The 15,496-nt window shown below is 41.5% G+C and overlaps 1 protein-coding gene across 1 annotated transcript; it reads right to left on the reverse strand.

The window, feature by feature from the left end:
- Positions 1-10,059: 10,059 nt before the first annotated feature.
- On the reverse strand, positions 10,060-10,833 carry LOC6581489. The gene is made up of 2 exons (XM_002007181.4): positions 10,684-10,833; positions 10,060-10,568 (listed from the first exon to the last, which is right to left on the reverse strand). The coding sequence occupies exon 2, from the start codon at positions 10,555-10,557 to the stop codon at positions 10,132-10,134; it is 426 nt and encodes a 141-aa protein (XP_002007217.1). The 5' UTR covers positions 10,558-10,568; positions 10,684-10,833; the 3' UTR covers positions 10,060-10,131.
- Between the last annotated feature and the right edge of the window lie 4,663 nt (positions 10,834-15,496).

Genomic DNA, 15,496 nt, shown 5'->3' on the forward strand with positions numbered 1-15,496 from the left:
TGCTGCTCGTGTCGGGGCGCTAAATTCTATTAGTTTTACAGTTTACATTTAATATGCATTACAATATGACATTTTTCAGACAGCAGAGCGTCTCAAGTCTAGCTCTGTATCTGCAACTGTATCTGTATTTGTATCTGTATTTGTATCTGTATCTGTATCTCTAGTTGTATCTGCAGCTGTAGCTGTTTGTGTGACATGTCAAAGTCGCAGTCACACTCACAGCGGTGGCTGTTGTCGCCCGCGTGACACTTTACACACACAATAAATCAAAGTGTGCTTTATAAATATATATATATAGAGAGAGAAAAATAAAACCTATGCCATTGCAATGAGCGCAAAAACAGATTAGAGACTTATGACAGGCCAGAAAAATCAACTGCCTGAGCTCATATAAGGTATATTTGTGGCTAGATGAGGCACAGTGCTGATGAAACTCTAGATTACATCATGATTTATGATGCAAGGCTCAGGCTAGAGCCAGGCTGAAGCTGGGCGTGAGAGAGGGCTTCCCATTGGGTCTCATTAGGCAGGGCGAAAGATATCGAGTCCTATGAAATTCTAGAGGAGAGTGAGAGTGTCTTAAGGGAAGAAAAAGTTAGCCAAACATGAAAATTTTATAAGGCTGCTTACAATTTAAAACTGAATTAAAAATCAACTAGCACTAAGAGCAATATCGGAATAGTAGCTTAGTAACGCTCAGCTTCATCAAGAATGATCTACCTCAAAGGCTTTGGCTTTTGGTTCATCTAGAGGAAATAAATATTACATTAAACGCAGAGAAACTTTTCTTAAATGCATATACATATTTAAAATAAATTTTCCTTAAATTCTAATATTTCTAAAAAACAGCTAGAAATATTTCTAAAAAGATTTCTTTATCTAATAAAAACAAAGAAATTGCTCTTGTGTTCCGTATATTGTCTAATGTAAGTTATATGTATATAGGCTAATAAACTTTTAAGGCACAACAATGCCAGCTGGACTGCTTTATGTGTAATTTCATCTATTTACTTCATCTAATCTATCTAGCCTTCCTGAGCTTGCTGAAAGCGTCTACTGTTTTATATCTAGTTGCATCTGTTTAAGTTCAAGTTGTCTAAGAGCTATCTTAATAAATTTTAATTTTCAATTTAATAATCTAGTTTTATCCATCTAGGAGTATCTTAAATAGACTTAAAGCAGTCAGGTTCCTTTCAAACTTCCAGCTACTTCAATCAATTCGAAGGCTAGAATAGATCTGGTTTCTCTAGACGTTCAGACATCTTCTGTTTAGCATTTGATTTGAAATCTCTGCCAAATTGATTAGCCAGGCTAACTGATTGAGTTCAGTGATTAGCTTTAGCGTTAGCTGTAAGTGGTTTTTATGAGCTGGCATCACTCATGACACTCTCTCTTATATCATCGTATCACTGGCATATCGATCTGGTAATTTAGAGACTTTCTGGCGCTATAAGGCAGTGATGTCAGCATGGCAAACGCACACACACACACACAGACATTACTTATGCCAGATCGTATGCCAGTGATAGCTAGATGTGTGTATGTGTGTGTGAGTGTGAGTGTATGTGTCACCTGTAGCGCTATCTTAAATTTCAATCATAATTTCGCTTCGGCTGTGGAGCAAACACTTGACATGGATACGCCGCATTACTTATGTGTGTGTGTGTGTGTGTGTGTGAGGCAACTAACTATGCGACGATTAAAGCCCACGCGAGTTGACCGCAAAGACATGGCGTTGAGGGCTTTTGTCTGCCCTTTGCAGCTGCTGAAGCTGGAAGAGGGGGAAGGTGAGAAGGGGAGAAGGGAGGAGGGGGTGTGCTCCAATCTATGCCAAAGATGTTTCGATGTGCGCATTATGCTAATTAGCGAGAAGCAGACAGTTGAAAGAACTTGCCACAGTGATCGGCTATCGATAGTATCTCTCTCGCCCGATTGTTGTTGCTCTTTGTTGTTTCGGGCTGCGATCAATAAAAATTATGTTAATTAAATGCCATTTCATTGATGGAACATAAAAATCCACACGCCACGCCATGCCATGCCATGTTCTCAAGCCAAAGACCCGAAAGGCGACACGGTGAAACTCTTTGACTTCATTCACAAAAATATAAATGCTGTCTAAGCGAGAGAGTGTATGTGAGTGTGTGTGTGTGTGTGTGTGAGTGTGTTGCTGTGTTGTGTTTAGTCGAGAGGCGCTCCTAAACATGCCCGTTAACAAATTCTTACGCAGCATAAAATAACATGCCGGGTCGAGCGTCGAGGCTACGCGAGGCCTCCAGCTGCGCGTGAACTTGGCCAACTTTGGCAATGACTCACTCCGGGAAGGCAGCCGAGGCAGCGAGCGCTCAGCCAGGAGATGAGCCAAGTAAAAGTGTGCCAAGTGGCCAACTGCGACGGAAGTTTATTTGCCCGCATTTTTCGTTAAGCATATGAAGGTCACGTTGCTCTCTGCACTTTTGGCCAACGCAATCAATCAGCTGCTAATGAGATGAGACAGAGATAGAGAGTTAGTGTGAGAGAGAGGGAGATAGAAGATACTGAGGCAGCCACTTGAGCTGCTGCAATTCCTGCAGCCAGCGATTGATTGCAATTTCACTGCCAGCACAATGTTTGCCAGCTGAATTGCTATTAAAATTATGATTTATCGCACGATGAACTCCTCAACTCGATTCATAAATCATATGTGAACACAAACTGAAACTGGCTGCCAATTAGGCGAGGCTTGCCAAGAGTTTAAGCTTGCTGCAATGAAACTAATTTGATGAAAATGTGATTTCTTTATTTGTGAATAAATTTTGCAAAGCGAAAGTGAGTTCTGCTGGGGTGTGCACGACTGGGAGATACCCGGAAGTGAGTAGAGTAAATGCAAAAACTACAGAGTGGTGATGCTCTTACGCACTTTGCAAATTCAAGTCGGGTCGGTCGTAATATGATATTATTTTAATTGAATTGAACCAATGACAGCTGCTTAGAGTAGACGTCCAGTGTTGTAAAACGAACGAATGAACTCTGACAGCGACAGAGTCGTTGCGAACGAGTGTTGCACAATGGTCATACAGAAAGACATAGAATGAGACACTAGCAGATAGTCTAAGAATCATTTAAAGAGAGAATAGATAAAAGAAACTAGTTCAAATAAAATTAAATGTCTACTAGGGATGCATTAGGATTACTCCACATAGAGTTAATAAGGTTAGCTGCGCATATTTCCCTCTTTGCTCTCCTCAAAGTACATATATACATATTATAGTGCTCTATATCTACAGTCTAGCCTGATATACCCCAGCAATCTAGTCATCACGAGCATAAGAATCCACAATAGAAACATTGGATCCATTAAATTCTGGTAGCACTCACAATAACAACATCTCAGCCAAATACTTTTGCTCATTTAATGTAGTCTATAAAGCATTTGATATATGCTCAAGAATATTATGTATACATAAATGATGATTTACCAAGATAATATCAGATATTAGCAAGCTTCAAAATAATCAATGAATCAATGAGAATCTGGTGGGTCTCACAATAACGAGATCCCAGGCAAAACACTTTGGCCGATTTAACAAACTCTATAAAGTATATGAGTTATGATCGAGAATATGTTGTATAAATAAATGATGATATGCCATGATGGTATCAAATCTTTCTCAAATATTCAAATGTCGCTTTCTCAATGCGAATCGAAACAAAGGCCAAATTGGTAGAAGCTCTCCGGAGCTGGGCCATAAGTCTGAAACCCACACAGACGCTAAGAGGATTACTTAAACATGTTTTCGGCCTTTGGCTAAATAGGAAATAAATAAAGTGATCTTAACGAGCGCACAGCTGTTAAATAATAATTTCTTTTCGCTTTTATTGTGCAGCCGAGAAACATAAGTATTAATTAGCATTTCAGTTGGACGAGTGCTTAACAGTGGCTTATCATATCGACGGCTGCATTTGCATACGCATACGCAGCTCTTAAGCGAAGAAGCCGTTGCTTATCTGGAGCTGGAGATCAACTCTTTGTTTCGGACTGCGAGAGGCACTCGGACCAGTGCAAGTGGAGCATTGTATAACAAAGGCGCGATATAGTCGAGCTGTCTGGAGCTCGTTAATGTGTCGCCTTTAAATTGCCACACATTGAAAAATCGAAGTTGGGCTAGTTTTTGTTGTTGTTGTTGTTGTTGTTGTTTTTTGTCTCTGTGTGTTTCGCTTTGGCTTTTATCTGGCTGTGTCAACGCGGCAAAGCGGCTCCTGGAACGGGCCAACAAACGGCAGCCAGGCAGTCAGCCAGCTAGCCAGCCAGCCAGCTCCGGACATGGCCAACAGCCACTTGGCCAGTTGCAGTGTTGATCAAACGTAAATGTCAAACCGAATGACAGTTTGACAAATATTGACGACGCGTCGCACGACGCACAGCCAGCCGCAGCGACTGTGGAAACTGTGCGACTCACGACTTGGTAGCTCCTGCAGCGATAAGCTGCAGCTCCCCATAGGGTAATTAGTATTTAAGCTAAAGACTTGGCCTCCACTTGCCACCGGGAGCTGCTAAATATACTCGTATATCTCGCTGATTTCTCAAGCGGCTTTGATCTGCACAGATAGCCGCCTCACCTGGCCCGGCCGTCTGGCTGGCTGACTTCGTTTGGCCCGGCCGAATCGCTTTGCCGTCGCATCGTGGCCCACTTTGCTTGCGGGCCGCTCTATGATGTATATCGGCGAGATACTCGTACTGACATGCTTTTAGCAGCATTATAAACATTTTGTGTGCCCCCAACTACACGCTGCCTCCTGCTCCTGCTTCATCTCCTCCTCCCCGCAGCAGCGCAACAAATTGATGGCGCAACATTTTTGCTACTATTTGTCATCAAAGCGCATTCCACGAACGAAACAAAACAACAACAAAATCAAAAAAAAAAAAAAACACAATCTTAAATAATAATCGTATCAAAAAATAACTCATTTTCGTTGCTCTTTAATTGCTTTTGATAAATCGCCGCTTAATCCGCTTAAATATTTATGTGATCATCTTTTATGGTATATATATATTTTTTGGTATTTTTTTTTTTTTTTTTAATTTTAGTTCTACTAATTTTTTAGCGTGCTAATTAAACAAAGGACACGCGGCAGCTTTAAGACCTCGCATAAATTCGCATTTGTCTGGCAGCAGGCGCGGCAATGGGCAGGAGGCGGAAAGGAGGGGGCCATGGCCATGCCCAGATCTTAGCTAATGACTTGAGCTATCATCGATCAAGAGCGCATTTCAATAGCTCTAGCATGCGGTCGCATGCCACAACAAATTTTTTCTATTAATTCGGCATTAAAATCCATTTTCAATTTTTGATTTTATTTTTATTTTTTTCAATTATCATTCGATTGAATTGAATCTCATTGAATTGAATTGGACGCGGCAGCGGGCGATTATTGATCAATTTTGGCTGGAAAAATTACAACGTTGACCATTAAATTATTAACTTGGCCAAAAACCCGCTGAGCCAGCTGCCCCACATGTGGCAGCCTCATTAAAGCAGCTCCGCTCCATTCCACTCGAAGCTTGCGAACTGAAGTTCGCGTCGCGCCTCCTTAGTTCAATTATAAAGCAATTGAATTAGTGTTTGGATCGGGCAAGTGCCTGTTCCGTCACCCTGCCCCGCTCTGATCTCTCTTGAATCCAAGTCCATCAATCAATCAGCCACATCCAATCATTATGTAAGCGAGGCTGCCAATTCCCTGCCAATGCCTTCTCATGTATTGCCCTCTCTTTCTGACACTCTTCTTCTTCTTTTTTTGCCAAATGCGTGAGTTTCAGTTTTGATTTCTTCCTCTTTCTTCTTCTGGTTGAGCTAATTAGATGAAGTGTGCGGCGTGATGTGCAAATTGTTTTGTCCATTTGGATGGTGTCTTGTGAGTGAATTTGGGTTAATAGTTAATTGGGTTAACATGATGTTGGGATTGATTATGAAATGCCAGAGGGAGAGGCAGTGATAGAAGGAGAGAGAGAGAGAGAGAAAGAGGGTGAGTTGGAGCAAAAGAGAGAAAGGAAATACATGAGGGTGTGAGAGAGAAAAGAAAGTCTTCTGAATTGAATTGTGAAACATCTCAGGAAATGCTAGAGTGAGTGTATGTGGAAGAAAGAGAGTGAGAGAGATAGAAAATTAGATAGAAAGGGATAGAGAAAGAAAGATGAGTGAGAGAAATGGGCTTAAAGAAAGAGTTAAGGAGAGATAGAGAACGCATGAAAGAGAGAGAGACAGATAGCTGAGAGACAGAAATGTCCTATCTCATATTAAGGATAAATCAGAAATATCTTTCAGCAGCTGCCCTTAGCCACAATCTGAAAAGTGAAAGAAATCTGACGTCCCATGAAAATGAACTTTGCTTTCTTGGCACAAGTCAAATACGTGCCCCCATAATTATGTAGCTCTTCACAGCTTATAAACGAGCAAGCCAGAAAACCAGAAATATTAACCCCTAGTTCAAGTATTGCGTGTCGCGGCCTTATAAAAAACAAAATGAGGAGAAACAAAAGCAACGGGAAAAAGGTAAAAAAAAAAACATTCGCCCACCTTTCAGCCACATATCCGGCACGCGTCGCACACAGGAACATAAACTTCATTGTCGACAAAATGCGTAATTATATCGGGTTCATCATGAGATAGCGGGTCCAAAAGTCAGGCGGTCATTAAAACAACCCCGGGCTGTCGGACACGAAAACAATTTTGTGGCACAGTTTTAACACCTCTTTGGCCCGAAACACGCGCCGACTGCAAACAGTTTGCACAACGGCCCAAACCAACTGTAACCAACATCGGGAAATGTATGTGAAAGAAGCGAGAAATGGGCACAAATGTGATACGAGTCGATGGGTAGGCTGGAAGGGGGGGAGAAGAGAGTGAGAGAAATAGGCGAAGAGCTATGCATTTTTATATTCATTTCCATTTCGTTTTTCCGTTTTATACATTATATTAATGAAATGGGGTATGATGTGTTCAGGGCAACGTATGTATGTGACTGGCAGAAGGAAGTCAAAGTCTGAGAAGTCCTTTGAAATTTATGAATGGAAAGTATTTGAAGATGATCTCAAATTGAGACGATATAGCCAAGGATGAGTAGAGGGAAGTAGCTAGGACTCTATAGTGTCTATAGAGAATAGGTCTATTTGATCATATAAGTTTTTAGAATTCTATGAATGAGAAGTGCTCTAAGCTAATCTAAGTTGGGACTTAGTATAAGAGGTCTATATCCTATTGTAAAGACGAATTGAAGGTGAGTAAGAGGAAAGAGGTAAGAGTATATTCAGTATTGAGTTATTTGAGTTATTTGATCAACGAAATTCTAGGATGTTGCTCGTTCAGTTCATATGGATAACTGAACGAGATGTGCTGATCTAAGATTGTCACTCTTTATATAAGATATCAGACCAATATCCTACGATAAGTTAAATTATTTATTGAATTTTCTTCACAAAACTTTTACTGAGACTAGGTGCTTGAAGACATATTCTAAGCTTGAAGACATATTCTGATAGGTATAGCCCTACAGGGTATTTGCGAGTCGAGCACTTCTCTCTCTCTCACTTATTATTTTTATGTATTTTGAGTCATCATTCGCTGACTGCGCTCCGCTGTCTGCGCGAGGACACGCGACCGAGCGCATAATTTAATTTTCAAGGGTTCCGCGTTCGGCGTTCGGCGAGGGTTGCTCCAGGGTTGTCAGCCCTTCGGTGGACATGCGTGTGACATATGGTTAATGAAAACGTTAACTGATGACCTGTGGCACTGTGGACTGTGGCACTGTGGCCTGTGGCCCTGTGGCAGGGCGCTGCAGCAAGCATACGTTACGTACATTATCATTAATTAGCGGGCATTAGGTGCCCCCGGCGAGTGTGATAAATGCTTCGCTTTCGAGTTTAGTTTCGAGCTGACATGCAACAGTCATAGAGATGCCAAACATCTGATAGAGACCAATAGCTATGGCCCATAGCTTCGCTGTGCCGATTTGCCAACGTGTGTCCAACGTCCAACGCATCTTTCAGGCTGTGGGCTTTTAATGCTCGCCCATGTGCAGATCGCAGATCGGATCCACTCAGCCGAAGGTTCTTCGAGGCGACAATTGCTGCAGTTGCTGCGGTCGCATGTAATTGCTCTTTGTTTGCCATTTGATGTCATGTTCTTGGGCTCTGCATGTGTAGGCCGACAGTTGACTTGCCTGCTCGTTCTGCTCCCAATGATTGTGCAACACGCAATTGCCAATTGCTGTTGCTGTTGCTGTTGTTGTTGCTGTTGCTGGTGTTGCTATTGCTGTTGCTGTTGCAATTGTTGCAGTTGTCGTTGCTTCTTTCATTTTGCGCTGATTTGCCGCCAGCATTTGCATGGAAATAACGCGTGCTCTTGGCTTTGTTTATTGCCACTTCTCAGCCAGCAACACCAACACCAACACCAACACCAACAGCAACACCAACAGCAACATTGGCGACGCGTTGCGTTTATTTTAGCCATATTGCGGCAAATTATTGCGGCTCCTTTTGCCAATCCAACGGATGTGCGCAATTTAGTCAACTAACTGTTGGATTGTCAACTAGCTCTATGCCAAAAAATAACAACAACAACAACAACAACAACTGTTGCTGCGGCTGCTGCTGTTGGTGAAATTTATGTTTAGGCCATGTCCGCTGCAAACTGTAAATAATAGTTGAAAATGGAGTACACCAGGGCGGGAATTACATATATTAGGGGCATGTTATTCTCTCTGATTGAGGATGCAACATATAAACAAGGAACACGTTGGCATAATTGTTAACTTGTTTATGTCTGCATGTAATGGCATGCAAGCATGTGCATGTGAGTGTGTAGATGATATATGTGTTGTATGACTAAGTGCATGATTGATTGTTATATAAGTACTACGAGAAACAGAGAGAAAGACAAAGAAAGTGACGGGAGAGAGAGAGAGAGATAGAAATAAAGAAGGGAACAGCGGTAAAGTCATACAGGAGAAATATCTATCTCTCCCTCTGTGTTCTTCTTTATTTCTATCTCTCTTTCTCTCTCTCTTTCTCTATCTTCCACTCTTTTAGCTCTTATCTATCTGTCTGAGAGAGAGAGATAGAAATAAAGAAGAGGACAGTGATAGTCATACAGGAGAAATATCTATCTCTCCCTCTGATTTCTTCTTTATTTCTATCTCTCTTTCTCTCTCTCTCTCTCTCTCTCTCTCTCTATCTTCCACACTTTTAGTTCTTATCTGTCTCTCTGAGAGAGAGAGAGAGAGAGAGAGAGAGAGAGAGAAATAAAGAAGAGAGCAGTGATAGAGTCATACAGGAGAAATATCTATACAGTAGAAATATCTATCTCTCCCTCTGTTTTCGTCTTTATTTATATTTCTCTCTCTATCTTCCACACTTTTAGTTCTTATCTGTCATCACTTTTTCATTTCTTTCGCTCTCTCTCACTCTCCCTCTTAACATCAATTATTCTCTCTCCTAACTAGAAATTCGTAAGAAATCATCACAGCCCACCTACTTCATAAGAATTGCTCTCCATATTGAGCACCAGCTCACATATTATCCATTATGAAGTTGCCCTCTACGATTCTGGCACTGATGATGCTTTCAGGCTACTTCAGCCTGCAACGGCGTTCGGTGGCAATCAATTTAATTGAGATTGATAGTCGGGCCACTTCCGTTTCATTACACATTACATTCCGCAGAGAAGAATTGTCTCGCCTGGCTGATAGTTGGCTGCTGATAAGCCCTCGATGCCGCCTGCGTGGGCACAGGTTGCCAAATGGCAGCCAGCGGAGGGACGGAGGGGCGGAGGGGCTGTGCATCGCAGAGATCGGAGCCTGAAGATTTATGAGCCGTGTTATTCCGAGTAACTCACACGTCGCAGCGGCCTCCGAGCCGCAGCAGTGCGTAGTGCGTCTCTTCACATTAGCAGTGCATTGATTTTTGTCACTTGGGCAGGCGATTGGCATCGGGTGCGCGTGCCAGCCAATTAATCATGCGTAGACAGACGAGGAGCATGTGGAGAGATCGAAGAGCTGGCAACTGGGTAAATGATTGAAAAGTCGAAGGGATCGTTGTGGGGGCGCTTGGCTCTGGTCGATTTATTGAACATAAGACCTACGTGAGCTAACCAGCTCAATCAGCTAACGTCTAAAGAACAGAAATCGTATGATGCGAAACAGCTTCCGGATGCCCTGACTAGGATTGCGCCGGGTCAGCTGGGCCAGCGACGGCGACTCCAGCAGCGCGATGCGTATGAAGACCGACAGCAGACGCAGCGTCTGCGCATCATCCGTCTGCACCTCCCCACTGTGGCTGGCCAACGCCCTGGAGTTCCTGTGCGCCTCCAGCTGCAGCCAGGTGCGCGGATCATGCCGCTGATCCAGCGGCACCACCACTGCGTTCATCCTCGCCTGTCGTGCCGGCTGTGCGGCGCGCGTTCCATGAGAGCGCCGGCGAACGGGTCGACTGCTCGCTGACCTCGGCTCAGCTCTGGGCTCGGCTCCGGGCTGGGCTGGGGAAGCGTCCTCGCGTTGCAAACGCAAGCGCTCACTGCGTCTGGGCGGCATTGCTCTAACAACTGAAAGCATCAATTTAAACATTTTTCACGTCAATGATATTTTACGTATTATACACGTTATATATTTTGTTTTTATATGTGTATATATCTGAATATATAAATTAATATTTCTTACTTTTCACAGCTGTTTTTTTTTTTTTTTTTTTTTTTTTTGTTAAAATTATTTTAGTTTTTCTACTTTTTCAGCAGCTGCAGCAGTTGCTCTCGAGACTCTCCTTGCGAATAGACTTTTGATTTTTAAGCAAAGGCAAAGGGCAGAGCCTCCTGGGCATTTAATTTTTGGGCTGGCATTGACAGATTCAATTGACAATCCTGTTCGTTATCGATTTAGTGTTGCTTTCGATAGGACGAATACATAAACTAAGCCGACTGAGTAAGCTTTCAGCAAATGATTTTGAAAGCCTGTACAAAATTCTTATTGTATATTTTATGCAGCACTACTCCTTATATAAATATGAACTACTTTTCTTATGAGCAATAATACTACAATTTTTATAAATATATAGAGTACTCTTTCTTGAATTTCTAATAGACTATTTTTATATTCATGTGCACATCTATTTTTATTAGCTTTCAAAACTACTCTTTTCATGAATTACGCTACAATTTTTACGAATATATTTACTACTGTCTTATAAACATATAGAAAACTATTTTCATGAACATATGCATTACTATTTTTATGAACAATCATATTACTGTTTTCATGAATATGCAAACTAATATTTCATGAACATACAGGACACTACTTTTTTTTTTTAGCAATTATACTACTATTTTCATTAACATATACACTAATATTTACAATCACTTTTACTACTATTTTCATAATCTTACCCACTACTATTTATATGAGCACAACATCAAATATTTCATATCTAGATTTCAGCTAGCAATCACTGCCTTTCATTATTCATCGATTGAATAATTTTTAATTTTATATTATTATATACTTAATTATTTTCCCCTACAAACTTAATATTAGAAATTGTTTCTTGTGAACTACGACTTGCATATATCTCAAAGTTACGACTTGCATATATTTTAATATTTAGCAAAATTTAAAGTTTTACTTGCAGTTGGTCTTGGCTTTTGTGGTTTGTAATGAGATTTGGCTGAAAGGCCACAAGCTTATGCATAAGCGGTCATTATTTTGTCAGGCACGACTTGACGCTTTGACAAAGTAACTGTAGATTTTGGCTGGCCGGCAGCCAATTGGCCTATTGAGCCTTTTGCGCCTGATTATAATGCTTATTATTATGCCAACACAGCTGCGAACCATTTGTTGTCGCTCTCGTCGTTGTTGTTGCCGCTTGTGTTGTTGTTGTTGTTGTCGCTGTTGTAGGTGTTCAATTAAATATGCAAACAGCTTCAAATGTGTCTCGACTTGACCGAGTTCAAAGTCAAATTGGCAGCAGCCAAGCTCGCTGCATTTATCTCCATCGCTGCCTGCCTTTTAGCCCATGCATATTTCGATATCGAAAAGTTCATTGCCAAATGCAGCAGCAGCAGCAGTCGCCACTGGGTCGGCCGGATCGGTCGGTCGATCAACTGCAGCTGGGATTGAGTCACACGCCGTCTAGCAGCGGCAACAACCCCAACCTCCAATTGCCGGCTGTTGTCTGTCCGACGTCCGAGGTCCGAGCACGGCTCCACGTTCAAATTGTGGGCGGCCACGGATCTAATGGGTTTTTAGCATACCCTACGCTTGGCCATCGGGTCGCTAGACTGCTGTGAAAGAGTGACGGAACATGCTGGATTTATTGTCAAGGATATGAATTGTTGAACATTAAAAACAAAAACAAAAACTATAAATGGGAAAAATATATGATTTGCATATTTCTTTATTTTTATTATTGTTATTGGATTTCTAATAATCTTCTGGATAGTTTGAGAAACTGATACAGAAATATTTTACAAATATAAAAATATTTTATTTTAAGTCAACTTTCGATGTCACTGAGAACTATTCCATCCACTCCCTAGACTCGCCCCACAAAAAATATATTTCCAAAAACGAAATCCTTATTCATATGCAAGTGTATTTCGAATTCGGCTTGACGATATTTCACTTATCTCTGACTTATTCAATTCTGTACCTATTTTTCGTTATAAAATTCTAGCCATATCGTTTTCATTTTGATTTTGATTTAATTTACGGTTCTCGGCTCGCTGCGGACACCTTGAATAATGTGTGCCTATTTATAAATATGAATTACGACTGTTGCTACAACAGATTAGAGCCGCGTATCCATTGGTCCGCACTGCATTTTTAATTGCTAATTAATTTAACCCAACACACACACAAACACAGAGAAACGAAAAACAATAATGCCAGCAGATAAGCAACTTTTTTTTTTTTTTTTTCAATTATACAAACACCTGGTTTCTACTCCAGTTTAATGTGGACATTTTTCCTATTATAAATATAATTAAATTAAGCTTAAGTACATACAGACTGCGCATGTGTGTGTTTGTGTGTGTGTGTGTGATATGGTTAGCAGTCAGTGACGTTGCGTGGGCGAGTTGACAAATGTTGAAAACTATCGCGGTCCTGCTTGCCAAGCTCCGATTCCGCATCCGACTCCAGCTTCAGCTTCAGTTCGAGCCGGAGTGTCTGTCTGTCTGTCGCCGTGGCTCACATTAAACAGCAATTAAGCTTAATTATAGTTGTCGCCGTTTTTAGTCAGCGTTGTTTATGTGCAGCGTGTATGCAAAGCAGTTGCTTGCAACACGCGTCCAACTGCACCGCCTCTTGCCGACTCCTGCCAGGCCCCACCCCCGCCCCCGCCGTAGTTCGTCGTGTTGTCTGGGCCAGTTAGCATTTGGCGAGAGGAGTTCCTGTTTACGGTTTTTTGTTGCTGTTGTTGTTGTTGCAGTTTTTGGCTTTCGACTGCGCCCCTCTGTCAGTCTGACAGGCGACACACACACACGAGACAACAACACACGATACGACACGGCCACAACACGACACGACGAGTGCGTCCCCCCCATTTGCTAATGGGCGCTTTTGTATGTTTCGCCTGGCTTAAAATGGATGAACCCGCTGCTGCTGCCTCTATCTGTGTGTGAGTGTGTGTGTGTGTGTGTGTGTGGGTTAGCCATGCAGCTATTGCTGTGGGTGTTTGCTGAGCCACAGCTGGACGCAGTCTGCCAGCCAGACGGCAAGCTGAGCCGCCAGCCTGCCTGAAAGTAAAAGTTGTTGCGGAAGCTTAAGAAGTTGGCCAAACAGTGAAATAATCAATAACAAAAGAATCTCTAAAGAAAATTGAGTGGACCTATAGAACAGAATATAAAATCATCCATTTATAATGTCTGCTACTTATACTCTATAGCTGTCTCTAAACTTTGGAAAGGTACGAATAGGTGTATATATTGTCAAGCATATGTTCCATATTTCCATAAAAGTTGTCGTTGGGTTGATTCGACTCGCATATTCCATAGCTGAAGTCTAGATCGAAACGGATTCGAAACGGGCAACGAGTTCTAATGAAGTCATTCGAGCATGGGCAACATATATGATTTATGTATATCAAGTAGACAAAAGAATAACAATACGGTCAAACAGATACCCCATGTGAAGGCATGAAGTACCCTTAGGCTATTGGAATTATATTGCAATGGGTGATATGATATAAAAGTTAGGCTGAATAAGAACAATTGAAAAGACATAAAAATAAAACGTGTGCTTAAACTGCAAGAGACTTTGGATGGAGCGAAGGAAAAAGTGAGCGAGGGAGAGAGAGAGATGGAAGGAACGCAAATGAGGGAGAGAGTTAGAGGTAAAAGAGAGTGAGAGAGCGAATGAAGAGAGAGAGAGAGAGAGTTACACAGAAAGATGTAAGATATTCAGAAAGAGAACCAGAGAATGTAGAGAAAGGACAGACATAGAGGGAAAATAAGAACGTGAGAGAGAGAGAGAGAGACAGAGAGACACACAGAGAGAGAGAGAGAGGAAATGAGAACGGGAGATAGAAAGAGAGGGAGAGAGTGAAAGATAGATAGCGAAAATAGAGGGAGATTAAGAAAGAGAAAATAGAAGTTAGGAAAATGAAAGGTTAATGTAAAGTGAACTTTATAGAAGATCCTATAGATTATAGAGCTCTGACTCAAGTCAATAAAAAAAATAATTGCTCTAATTTATTCTTACATTAACATCTGAGCTTATAGCTTGTGAATTAATATCAAATCATAATAATTAATTTGATAGAGCAATATATATATTTATATATATTATACCCATATAACATATGACTTGACAACAATGATATATAAGATAATTAAAGTAAGTTATATAAATTTCCATTGTCTTGCATTCCATCTGTCTATTTAGATTGAATGTGCTCACACACACACACATATACACACAGTCAGGTACTGTGTTTAATACGTATGGATACATTAAGCATTCCCCACTGACATATTTACCCGATTGGCATAGTATCGACACCCACATGGAGATCGAATTGAGTCTGTACGGATTTGTATGCACAATTTGGCTTTGTGCTCGGCTTTGCTTTAATGAGCACAGAGCGCAAAGCGCACAAATTAATTGAAATAATAAGCGAGATCTGTCGAGGAGGGCAGAGGCACACGCGATCTGACTGGAATCGCGCATTGATTTCATATGAAATTCTCCTTTGTTCCGACATTCAGGTGGGTGCAAAGAGAGCGAGTGAGAGAGTGGGGGGGAGGGGAAACCTTTGCATTTATCAATTTGTGGGGTCCTCATACCTACACGTACTCCACATGTGTCTTGCTCATGTATCTGTATCTTTAGCTGCGACTGCGACTCTGTATCTGACTCTGACTGTTGCTGTGCGTTTTTATTGCGTTTATCTAGCAATCTAAAGCCAATTTAATAAGCAGCTTGCCCGCAAAGTTGAGCTGTCAGTGGTAACATGATTAATCAGCGCACAGACAATTGA

This window comes from Drosophila mojavensis, unplaced genomic scaffold (assembly GCF_018153725.1).
Source record: "Drosophila mojavensis isolate 15081-1352.22 unplaced genomic scaffold, ASM1815372v1 contig_74, whole genome shotgun sequence".
Taxonomy (NCBI): Eukaryota; Metazoa; Arthropoda; class Insecta; order Diptera; family Drosophilidae; genus Drosophila; species Drosophila mojavensis.

Bases quoted from the DNA above. Each gene is read 5' to 3' on its own strand.
- LOC6581489 (XM_002007181.4), bottom strand. From the start codon at position 10,557: ATGCCGCCCAGACGCAGTGAGCGCTTGCGTTTGCAACGCGAGGACGCT.